A 12,976-nucleotide genomic window follows, 5' to 3' on the forward strand; every position below is an offset into this window, starting at 1 on the left:
TTTTTTTTTTCCTTGTTTCAATGTGCTTTGTTTCTTGCTAAGTTCTACGTTTGGATCTTTCCTATCTTCCAATTATACATTCAACAAGCACAAATACTTCTGTATTTTTTTAATTTATTTTTTGTCCTCTGCATTCTCTCAGTTGATAGAGACTCTTCTACTCATCTCATCTTTCTCACATAAAATGCTTTGGCATCATCTAAGTTATTCCCCACACCCTGTTTCTTGTTTTCTCTTTATCTTTATCTTTATCTTGGTTTGCTGCCTTTCTTCTTTCTTTCTTTATCCCTCTCTTTCCTTAATTTGATTCAATGGTACATTTAATTTTCCTTTATCTATTCTTATATAAGTATTTTTTCTTCTTTCTTTTATTTCTTTTTCCACCTTTTCTTTGCTGAGGGTGGGTGTGACACAGCAGTAGGCAGACTGCAGCAGTAGCCTGGTTCAATCACACCAGAAAACCTTTCTACTGTTGTCCCCAGGACAAAAGTAGTAGGAAGATCATACAGCAGAACTTTTCTACTTTTCTTTCTTTATTTTTTTTCTTCCATATTCATTTTTCCTTCTTGTTTTTTGTGTTTGCTCTTTTTGTTCCCTTCTTATTTTTGGCAGAGGAAGACTCTGGCTGTGGACAGACAAGTAAGATAGCCTAATTTTGAGGAACCCACCCAGCACAGCTCCTTACAACCCTTGAGCTATAGGCATGGCCTTAGCACTGTGCTGAAAAATAACATCTCTTCTACCACTCTCATACTTGTTCCTGTCCTCCCTCTTGCCTGTTCTTCAATTTTGTTCTGTTAGTCCCCCTTCCTCTCCTTTTTACATTTTTCTATCTTAATTTTCTTTCTTTTGCCTTTCTCCTACTGTTCCCCCACCATTTTTTTCTCTTCTTTCCTCTTGCTTCTCTTTCCTTGCTATAACCTTTCTATGCTTTCTGAACCCATAACAAGATGCCTCTTCCTCACCTAAACTCTGAAAAAAGGCAACTTGAAGAAAAGGAGGAAGTGAGAAGGACAAAGGTGCACAAGGAAGTGAACAAGAAGAAAGTATACATGAGGATAAACCAAAAGAAAAAATCAGGCACCATGAATAACCAAATTAGAGCAATTCCTCCAAGGGACTATGAGGCAATTTTTAGAGTCTTCCTATGAAGAATTAATGGATTTGACAAAAGGGGAATTAAAAGTGTGGATGATTAAGACAATAAAGGGATTGAAAGAGAAAACACAGACAGAACCAAAAGTCAGTTGAGAGATATGTAGAATATAGAAAAGATATGGATGAGCTTAAAGAAATGAAGGAGACAATTGGGGAATGTAAAGAAGAAAGAAAAAGTATTAAAAACAGATTAGCCCATTAAGAAGAAAGAACATCAGAGTTGGAAGATAAATTCTTTGAGTTAACACAGGTAGTAACAGAGTTAGAAAAGAGGATAGAGAAAGCAGAGCAGATGATTAGAGAACTATAAGACACCAGGAAGCATTCAAACATATGGATAATAGGAATCCCTAAAGGGGAAGATTGTCCCAAAGGTATGAAAGTCCTACTGGAGACTCAAAAACGAAACCTTCTCAAATTTTACTAAAGATACTGACACACTCCTTACAGATAGATATTGAACCCCAGGTCATCTCAACTCTAACAGAACCTCTCCAAGACACATTGCAATGAAACTTTCCAAAGTCAAGATGAAGGAGAAACTCCTGAAAGCAACTAAGAATAAGCGCACATTGACCTACAAGTGCAAAGGCATTAGGTTGACAGCAAACTTTTCAACTGAATCTTTCTAAGCCAAGAGAACATAATCATCCACCTTCAACATATGTAAGCAAAATAATTTTCATCCTAGAATCCTGTATCCTGCCAAACTTAACTTCAGAATTGATGGAGAAATCAAATTGTTTGCAGATATACAAGCACTGAGGAAATTAGTCACAACAAGACAAGCTCTACAAGAAATAGTTATACCTATTGTCAATACTGAACATCACAATGGACCACCACAAAAGAAATCATCTAGAAGAGAAAAGCCAAAACTTAGTTTCCACAATGGCACAAAGGATTAAACTACACAAGAAACTACCTCACAGTAAGATGAAGAGAATTCTACCATAACTATTGATACTTTCAATAAATTGAATAGTTGTCAATATTGAATTCCCCACTGAAGAGGCACAGGCTGGCTGATTGGATGAAAAAGCACAAAAAAAGCACAAGCCATCCATATGCTGTCTCCAGGAGACACACCTTGCCCTGAAGGAGAAGTCAACACTCAGGGTTAAGGGATGGAAAACAGCATATCAAGCAAAGGGAAATCAGAAGAAAGGAGGGCTTGCAATCTTACTCTCAGAAACAAGTGGATTCAAAGCTTCTTTAGTTAAGAAAGACAAAGATGGACACCACTTCATACTGGTAAAAGGAACAATACAACAAGAAGACATCGCAATGCTAACCATTTACTCACCTAACATAAATGCTCCCAGATTTATGAAACAGATCTTGAGAGGTCTGAGCAATATGATATCGCATAATACCTTAATAGTCGGGGACTTCAACACTCCCATGTCTCTTCTCAGACTACAAGGACATAATCCTGAAACTCAACTCCACCAAAATTGTTCACCCACACACAAGCTCTTGGAAACTAAACAACCTTATCCTGAATGATAGTTGAGTTCAGGAAGACATTAAAGAGGGTCTCGTTAATTTCCTCAAACACAGCAAAAATGAAGACCCAAGTTACCAAAACTTCTGAGATATAGCAAAAGCAGTCCTGAGAAGAAAAATTATCACTCAAGATGCCTACCACTGAAAAAAAAGAAAGTGAACACATCAGCACACTCACAAAACACTTTATGGAATTGCAAAAAGAATAATCTAACCCTTAAACAAACAGAAGAAAAGAAATAGCCAAAATTAAATCAGAGATTAATGAAATTGAACACAAAAAATTATTCAGAAAATTAACAATACAATAAGTTGATTATGTGATAAATTAAACAAAATAGATAAACTTTTCACCAGACTAACTAGAAACAAGAAAGTAAAATATCTAGTAACCTCAATCAGAAATGATAAAGGGGAAATAACAACAAATACTACAGAGATATAAGAGATCTCTGAATACTACAAGAAACTCTATGCCCAGAAATTTGACAATGTAGAGGAAATGGATCAATACTTGGAATCACACTCCCTCCCTAAACTTAATCAAGATGAAATAGACCTTCTGAGCAGACAAATATCAAGCACTGATATCAAAGACACAATAAAAAATCTCCCAACCAAAAAAAAAATGCCCTGGTCCAGATGGCTTCACACCAGAATTCTATTGAAACTTCAAAGAAGAACTTATACCCATACTGCAGAAATTATTCCAACAAGTTGTACAAAGCAAACATCAGCCTGATACCAAAACCAGGAAAAGACCTAACTTAAAAGAAGAACTACAGAAACTACCGACCAATTTCACTAATGAATATAGATGCAAGAGTATCAGTAAAATCCTACCAAATGGATCACAACAAAGTCATACATAATGATCAAGTAGGATTCATCCCAGGGATAAAAGGAAGGTTTAACATATGCAAATCCATAAACATAATTCACCATATCAACAGAAGCAAATACAAAGACCATATGATCCCCTCAATAGATGAAGAAAAATCATTTGATAAAATTCAACATCCTTTCCTAATTAGAATACTGAAGAATATAGGCATTTGTTGCACATTTCTTAACCCGATCAAAACCATTTATGATAAACCCACAGCTTATATTAAACTGAATGGAGTAAAACTGAAAGCTTTTCCACTCAGGAAAGGAACAATACAAGGGTGTCGTCTATTGCCACTACTATTCAACACAGTGCTGGCAGTGCTAGCCAATACAATCAGCCAAGAGAAGAAAATTAAAGGCATTCAAAAGGGGGCACAGGAAGAAAAACTCTCCCTCTTTGCCAATGATGATTTTATACTTACAGAACCCCAAAGACTCAAGCACAAGACTCTTGAAAGTGATCAAAGTATACATTAATGTCTCAGGATATAAAATCAATGTCCACAAATCAGAAGCATTTGCATATGCAAATAACGGCCAAGATGAGGAGGAAATCACGGACACAATCTCCTTCTCAGTACCTTCAAAGAAAATTAAATACCTAGGAGTACACCTCACAAAAGAGGTGAATGACCTTTATAAAGAAAACTATGAATGCTAATAAAAGAAATAGCGGATTATATTAACAAATGGAAGGACATACCAAGCTTATGGCTGGGAAGAATCAACATTGTTAAAGTGTCTATACTTCCCAAAACAATCTACAGATTCAGTGCTATCCCTATTAAAATACCAAGATCATACATTCAAGACTTGGAAAAACTAATTCTTTATTTAGTAGGGAACCAGAAAATAACCCATGTAGCCAAGGCAATTCTTAGTAATACAAATAAAGCCAGGGACATCGCCTACCAGACTTTAGACTGTACTACAAGAATTAAAACAGTGCGGTATTGGCACAAAAATAGAGGCATAGACATTTGGAAATGAATAGAAAACCAGGAGATGAAACAAACATCTTACAGTCACCTAATCTTCGATGAACCAAACAAGAGCATACACTGGAGGAAAAGAATCCCTATTCAATAAATGGTGCTGGGAGTGGTGGATATTCACATGTAAAAGACTGAAACTGGACCTGCACCATTCTCCACTCACAAAAATTGATTCAAGATGGATAAAATACCTAAATCTAACACATGAGACAATAAAAATCCTCAAAGAAAGTGTGAAGAAAACACCGGATGCTTTCAGCCGTGGCAATTGTAACAACAAAAAAAATAAACAAATGAGACATAATGAAACCAAATGGCTTCTGTACAGCTAAGGCAACAACAACCAAAGTAAACAGACAACCTACACATTGGGAAAGGATATTTTCATATTTTTATTCAGACAAAAGATTGATAACTAGGATCTATAGAGAACTCAAATTAATAAACATAAAAAGAGCCAAAAATTCCTTATATCAATAGGCAAGAGAGATGAATAGAATGATCTCTAAAGAAAACAAATGAATGGCTAATAAACATGAAAAAATTCTCATTGTTTCTAATTATTAAAGAAATGCAAATCGAAACCACCCTGAGATATCACCTAACCCCAGTGAGAATGGCCCACATCACAAAGTCTCAAAACTGTAGACGCTGGCATGGATGTGGAGAGAAAGGAATACTTTTACAGTACTGGTGGGACTGCAAACCAATACAACCCTTTTGGAAGGCAGTATGGAGAACCCTCAAAGAACTCAAGGTAGACATCCCATTTGATCCTGCAATCCCATTGCTGAGCATCTACCCAGAAGAGATAAAAATCTTTTTACCACAGGGACACTTTCTCTAGACAGTTTATTGCAGTTCAATTTACAATCACGAAAATGTGGAAACAGCCTAAATGCCCACCACCTCAGGAATGGATTAACAAACTCTCATATATGTATACCATGGAACACTATTCAGCCACTATTATTCAAAAAAATGATGGAAACTTTACATCATTTTTACTAACCTGGATGGAAGTGGAACACATTATTCTAGTAAAGCATCACAAGAATGGAGAAGCAAAACCCCAACGTACTCAATTCTGATATGAGGACAATTAAGGTCCTTTACACAGTGGGGGGTAGGGGATGGGGAGAGCTGAGAAAGAGAAGTAAGGAGCGGGTGGAAGGACAAGGGATGTGGTACACTTTTTCAGGGCAGGACAGAATCATAAGAGGGTCCTTATCTAACAAAAGCCATCACTGTAACCTGGTTCTGCATGTCCTCAATGAATCCCCAACAATAAAGAAAAAAAGAAAGTAACAGGTAGCTGCAGAAGAACTCCTCCTCTGAAGATAAGGACAAACTTTACACTGAGCTAAAATAACCTTAACAAGCAAAAGAAAAGAAAACCTCTGTAACTAATAACAATGTCCTGGTTTCTAACATCGGTAGCCGTAAGTATGTAGGTGTTATAAAACTGAAGTAAAAAAAAAAAATAAAAAAAGCTATAAAAGAGTTTGGAAAAAACTATTTCCTGGAACTCAGTATTTCACTTGAGGCACGTGTATTCTCATCAGATATTGAAGGTTTCTTCCTCGATATTGTTGGTATAAATTGTTTTAATTTGTCATTTTCCTGCAGTATTTTGGTTCCCTGACTAGGAAAATGAACAGGCAGATTGGGACCGAGAAACTCTGGGGGCTTCCCTATGCCAGGTGTAGCACCCCATGGGGGAACTCCCCAGTACCGTGACCAACACTGTTCCCTAAGAGTTCTCCCCTGAAGATTACATGAAGGGGGCCCTGACAGAATGACGAATAGGTCCCAAAGTGGTCCTCTGTGGCCTCTGAACATACGGGGGAAGAGCATGTCTGAAATTAGGTAAGAATTGGATTAAAAGGGGGTATAATACTAGCAAAACACAGTCCAAAGAGTGGAAGAGGAGTTTGATCACCTCCTTGAGGCGGGAGCCTCAGTAAAAATTGACAGGAAAAGGAATTGACCTCCATGTAGCAGGGGGCTTCAGTCAGAGAGGAAAATTGACCTCCATGAGGCAGGGGACCTCAGTAAGAGGGGCAAAAAGAAACAGGAGGAGACAGAGGACCTTATGATGACTCCATGGAACAGCAGATTAAGGCCCAATCAAGGTCTGTAACTGTAAGCAGTCAAGGAGCTGTACAGTCACTCACTCACACACCACTTATTCACAGAGGCTAAACAATTCCTTCATGAAGTAGCAACAAAAATAATTTTATGGTTGAGGGTCACCACAACATGAGGAACTGTATTCAAAGGTCACAGCATTAGGAATGTTGAGAACCACTGGTATAGAGAATAGTGACTGGTAAGCCTGGACACTCTGATAAGTTCCCATACATAGACACCTGTGTGGCTGAGAAGACAGGTGGCAATTGCCATGGTAGCTAAAGCAAAAGAACAAAATATTAAAACACCTGGTGACAAAAAGGTGAAGTACGAGTAGATCCTACTCCAGAGGACCCACCTTAAATACAAATAAGGCCACGATAACATTTACTGACAAGAGAACTGTTGATCTCAAGGTTCTTACACCAAATCAATTGCTAACTGTAACTTTGCACCTGACAATGCCAAACCCGTACACTGTTCTTAGCCTGGTATCAGCAAAGGTTGCTTGGTTCACTTGTTTGGATTTAAAATATCTCTTCTTTACTATAAGTGGCTCCAGTAAGTTAGAAGCTGTTTGCCTTCAGGTGGGAAGACTTCCAAAATGGAGTTGTTCTACAACACACATGGACTCGGTTGCCACAACGGTTCAAAAACTCCCTACAGTCTTTGGGGAAGCACTGGTCAGAGACTTGTCAACCATTCTTGCACAACAGTTATGGTTTACATTGCTGCAATATATAGATAATTTATTACTAGGCAATGAGACTAGGAAGAAATGTGCTCAAGGAGCTGATATGTTGTTAAAACACTTAGAGAACTGTGGATTTTAAATTTCCTGAAATAAAGCAGGTGATTTGTAACCTCCCGAAGCCAGGTAGCAATTGTGAGAATTTTTTAGGGGAAGTGGTTTCTGTCATCTATGGATCCTGAATTTGGCTGTGCTTGTTAAGCCCTTGTGTGAAGCCACAAAGAGGAGTGGTAAAGAGCCCCTAGTTTGGGAAGCCCTCCGGGAAACAGCTTTCTGAGCCATTAAAGAAAAGCTAATGACAGCTCTGGCACTTGGCCTCCCAGACTTAACTACACCTCTCACTTTGTATGTATCAGAGAGACAAAAGACTGTAGTGAGAGTTTTAACATAGACTGTGGGGTCATGGACTCACCCTGTTGGATACTTGTCTAAACAAATAGATAGAGTAGCTAGAGGCTGGCCAACCTGTCTAGAAGCTTTTGCAGCAACATTTCTACTTGTACAAGAAGCTAATAAACTAACTTTAAGACAAAACCTGATTGAAATTTATTTGTGGATGGTAGGAGTATTATAGGTGCCTTTGGTCATTGAAAGGCAGGATGTGCAATAGTTATGGCCAGTGAAGTAATAATAGAAGCTCAAGGACTCCCGCCTGGGACATCTTCCCCCCAAAAGCAGAAATTATAGCACTCATCAGGGCTCTGGAATTAAGTAAAGATAAGATAGTCAACATTTATACCAATTCAAAGTATGCCTTTTCAACTCTGCATGTGGATGGTACATTGTATAGAGAAAATGGATTATTAAAATCAAATGGAGAACAAATAAAGTATCACTAAGAAAAATAAAAATTATCGAAGGCTATATGGAAAACCTAGTAATGTGGCAGTAATGCATTGCAAAGAATACCAAAAGGGACAATATCATGTTATTTTAGGGAATACTAAAGCTGATGCTGAATCATGCCAAGTAATGGCAAGCCAATGTATATTTACTTCCCTACTACCTTGGGTCCCAAATGTAACACTTGTATACATTAAAAAAGAATTGGAATGGTTATCACAGATCAAGCATTGGCCATAGATGATGATTGGACTTGTTTACTAGATGGAAATATAGTTGTGCCAGAATTATTGAGAACTACTATAGTGCAGGCTGTGCATGAGTACACCAATCTAGGGTACTCCATTCTGGAACAACTATTAGGAAAGTATTTTTGTATAAAACATCTAGCCAGCCAGGCAAAAACAATAAGTCAAAGATATGTCACCTGTAGCCAATTTAACGCCAAACAAGGCCCCCGTCTGCCACCAGGTATTCAAAGTTTAAAAACTACATCCTTTGAAAACATACAAGTGGATTTTACTAAAATGCCTCTAAACAGAGGAAATAAGTATTTTCTGGTATTGGTGTGTACTGACTCAGGATGTGTTGAAGCTTTTCCTATATGAAGGAAAAGAGCCAAAGAAGTCACATGTTTTCTACTTAGAGAAATCATCCCTAAATATGGCCTGCCTCTACATAGCTTCTAACAATGTACCTGCTTTTGTGGCTCGATCTCTGAAGTAGTAAGTAAAATACAAACTCCTGTGTATACCACAACTTCTATGCCATGGGGAAATCAAGTTTAATTGCCCTACCCCACTATTTGGACAGAATCTTAAGGCTAAGTTAAACACCTAACTCCTTTAACATTGCAGGGCGGGGGAAGGGGAGATCAGAGAGAGAGAGAAGAAGGGAGGACATGGGGGAAAGGAAGAGCCAAGGGAGGGAAGGAGGGAGGGGTGTGGGGTCTCAGTGTGTGACACACCTTTTGAGGGCAAGGCCCAATTATAAGAAGGACTTTACCTAACAAATGCAATCAGTGTAACCTGGTTTCTTGTATCCTCAGTGAATCCCCAATAATTAAAATAAGAAAAAAGACTCTTAGGCTTAAGCGATTCTCTTGCCTCAGGCCCAGTTAGCTACAGGTGCCCGCCATGATGCCTGGCTATTTTTTTTTTTTTTTTGTAGTTGTCATTGTTGTTTTAGCAGGCCAGGGCAGGCAGAATTCAAACCCGCCAGCTCCAGTGCATGTGGCCGGCGCCCTAACCACTGACCTATCAGTGACGAGCCCATTACATTATGTTTGATATCTAGCATTTAATTTTTCATTCCTTCTTACAATATTTATCTCCCTGTTTGCCTTATTTATTTTTTATGTCATCCACTTTTTCGTGAGAGTTTTTAGCATATTAATCATAGTTGATTTAAATTATTGGTCTGATAATTCCATCATTTTTTGCCATATTCATGTCTGGCTCTGGTGTTTACTCTGTCTCCTCAAACTGTGTTTTTGGTATTTTATTATGTCTTGTAACTTTTTGTTGAAAGCCCAATGTGATGTACTGGATAAAAAGATCTAAGCTTTAGTGTGAGGTTCTATTTTTATTTAGCTAGGAGTTTACTGTTCGCAATAAATACACATTGATGTCAGAGGCTAAAATTTTCTCTGATGTCCTTGTTATTGTCTTCCTATGGTCTACAGAGTTTCCTAGAGATTTGTACCTCAGTATGGTCTGAGACATGCAGTTCTTTCATTCTATCCCTCTATTTAAATGATGGGAAGATATTGAAATAAAGCATTCCATAATGCTTTGATTAGGTCTCATTCTTTTAGTGAGCCTGAAATTTTGGACTGTAACATTTACTAGTATTTCTCAGTTTTTGCTCTCCTCTTAGGTGCGATAGGAGGGGTTTTTATCCTTCCTTAGGCTTTAGTGGAACCCAATTAGTAAAAATCTGGTGAAATATTTTCCCTGGAAGGTAGGCCTTGTTTAGAAGAACAGAAAGTTCTGGTCACATTTCAAAATATCTATTTTTTCCCTGTCCTGCTGGGAGTAACAGGGGATTTTTCTCATTTATTCACTGTAAGAAACTTATAGTTCAGTGAAGTAAAACTCATAGAAGGCTGTGCTTCCCCTTTGTCCACGCTGAGCTTTCAGAATTCATAACTGACAGTTTCACTTTTCCTATTTCTGTACTGGCTCCAGTGGATATTTTTGCTTTTAGGTTTCTTCTCTAGTAAACTATGATTATGTCTGTTTGTCTGTATCTTCAATAATCAGGGCAACAGCTTGCTATATGACCTGAATTCTTTTTTTTTTTTTTATTAAATCATAGCTGTGTACCTTAATGCAATTAGAGGATACAATGTGCTGGTATTATATAGAATTTGAAATATTTTCATCAAACTGGTTAATATTGCCTTTGCAGCATTTTCTTAGTTATTGTGTTAAGACATTTATATTCTACATTTAGTAAATTTTCATAGACCCTTGTAAGATGCACCATAGGTGCGGTTCCACTGATTACCCTCCCTCCCTCCATCCTCCCCTCCCCTTCCCTCTCTCTCTCCCCTTTCCCCATATTTTGGGCTATAATTGGGTTATAGCTTTCATATGAAAGCTATAAATTGGTTTCATAGTAGGGCTGAGTACACTGGATACTTTTTCTTCCATTCCTAAGATACTTTGCTAAGAAGAATATGTTCCAGCTCCATCAATGTAAACATGAAAGAGGTAAAGTCTCCATCTTTCTTTAAGGCTGCATTATATTCCATGGTGTACATATACCACAATTTATTAATCCATTTATGGGTCGATGGGCACCTGGGCTTCTTCTATGACTTAGCAATTATGAATTGGGCTGCAATAAACATTCTGGTAAAAATATGCAAACTAATATGTTCCTTTTGGAAGGATGTTTGGAGAACACTTAGGGATCTAAAAATAGACCTGCCTACAATTCCTCTACTAGGTATATATCCAGAAGCCCAAATATGACCTGAATTCTTGAATGAATCTAAAAAGAGCTGTTGAATTTCAATTTGTTCAGTAACTTCTTTTTTCTGTGAAAATGGAAATGACAATATCTAAGCTTCTTTTTCATTTCAGATTAATGTGAGGGTATAAACAACTAGGATACAATGTTTGCATTTGTTAGATTGAGTCCTTCTTGTCTTTCACGGCATACTAGAACCTGGAGGTCAGTTCATTCTTTTTTTTCTTTTTTACATAAACCAGTAACATAGAAGTTTATTATCAAGAAGTTCTTTCCTTTTGCTACTGCGGTCAGAGCCATCAGTAAGTTCAGGCTTCAGAAGAGGCTTGCCTCTAGTGTCCTCCATTGTGGCAAAAAGAAGGTCTGGTTGAACTCCAATAAGATTAATGAAATAGCCACTGCCACCTCCTGTCAGCAGATCCAGAAGCTGATCAAAGATGGGTTGATTATCCACAAGCCCATGACTGTCCATTCCCAAGCTCCATGCTGGAAAAACACCTTAGCCCGCCAGAAGGGCAGGCATATGGACATAGGTAAGCGGAAGGGTACAGGCAATGAAAGAATTCCTGATAAAGTGACCTGGGTGAGGAGGATGAGGATTCTGCATCGGCTGATGAGAAGATACCAAGAATCTAAGAAGATTGACCACCACATGTATCACAGCCTATACCTGAAGGTGAAGGGGAATGTGTTCAAAAACAAGCAGATTCTCATGGAATACATCCACAAGCTGAAAGCAGATAAGGCTCACAAGAAGCTCCTAGCTGAACAGGCTGAAGCCCGCAGGTCCAAGACCAAGAAAGCACGTAAGCATCATGAAGAACACCTCCAGGTCAAGAAGGAGGAGATCATCAAGACTCTGTCCAAAGAGGAAGAGACCAAGAAGTAGAACTCTCCCCCTCTTGTCTGTAAATAGTGGCCTCCATGACTGATGATCAATCATTTAAATAAAACAAGCCTTTATCTGGTAAAAAAAAAAAAAAAGAGGTTTATTATCAAGTCGCATGCACTATATATAATTGTATGTGCTATACTTATATATGATTGGCAATACAGGTTTGTTTATACCAACATCAGTACAAATAAGTTAGTAACAAATTGCACTATGACATTATAACATCACTAGGTGATAGGAATTTTTCAGCTCCATTACAATGTTATGAGACCACCACTGCACATGTGGCTTATTATTGGACACTGCAAAGGCCATCCAATACATGCCCACATTTCAAAAACAGAAGTAGTGAATATAAAGAACCTAATTAATCACCTCAAGGAACTGGAAAGGAAGAGAAATGCAATTTAAAACATAGGAGAAGAAAAGAAATAACCAAAATTAAATCAGAAATAAATGAAACTGTAAACAAAATAATCATTCAGGAAATTAATAAAACAAAAAATGGTTCTTCAAAAAGGTGAACAAAATCAATAAACCTTTGGCAATATTAACTAAAAACAGAAAAGTAAGATCTCTAATAACCACAATAAGAAATGAAAGGGGGAAATACCAACAGATACTACAGAGATATAAGAGATTATCTCTGACTACTACAAGAAATCCTATGTCAAGAAATTTGACAATGTGGAAGAATTGAATGAATACCTGGAATCACATCATCTCCCTAGACTTAACCAGTGTGAAATAGATCTCTTGGACAGATGAACATTAAGCACCAAATTTGAAGCAACAATAAAAAATTCCTGAACAAAAAAATCC

At 37.6% G+C, this 12,976-nt stretch overlaps 1 protein-coding gene across 1 annotated transcript in view; it reads left to right on the forward strand.

Annotated features, from left to right (window-relative positions):
• Positions 1-12,175, forward strand: part of LOC100945658 (60S ribosomal protein L19-like) — a 30,368-nt gene extending 18,193 nt beyond the window's left edge. The window contains exon 4 of the mRNA XM_012813693.2: positions 11,554-12,175. Coding sequence (XP_012669147.1) covers positions 11,554-12,148 — 595 coding nt within the window. The 3' untranslated portion in view covers positions 12,149-12,175. The remainder of the gene's footprint in view (positions 1-11,553) is intronic.
• Positions 12,176-12,976: the final 801 nt, after the last annotated feature.

Source organism: Otolemur garnettii, unplaced genomic scaffold (genome assembly GCF_000181295.1).
Source record: "Otolemur garnettii isolate 467f Iridium unplaced genomic scaffold, OtoGar3 scaffold00290, whole genome shotgun sequence".
NCBI classification, from domain to species: Eukaryota; Metazoa; Chordata; class Mammalia; order Primates; family Galagidae; genus Otolemur; species Otolemur garnettii.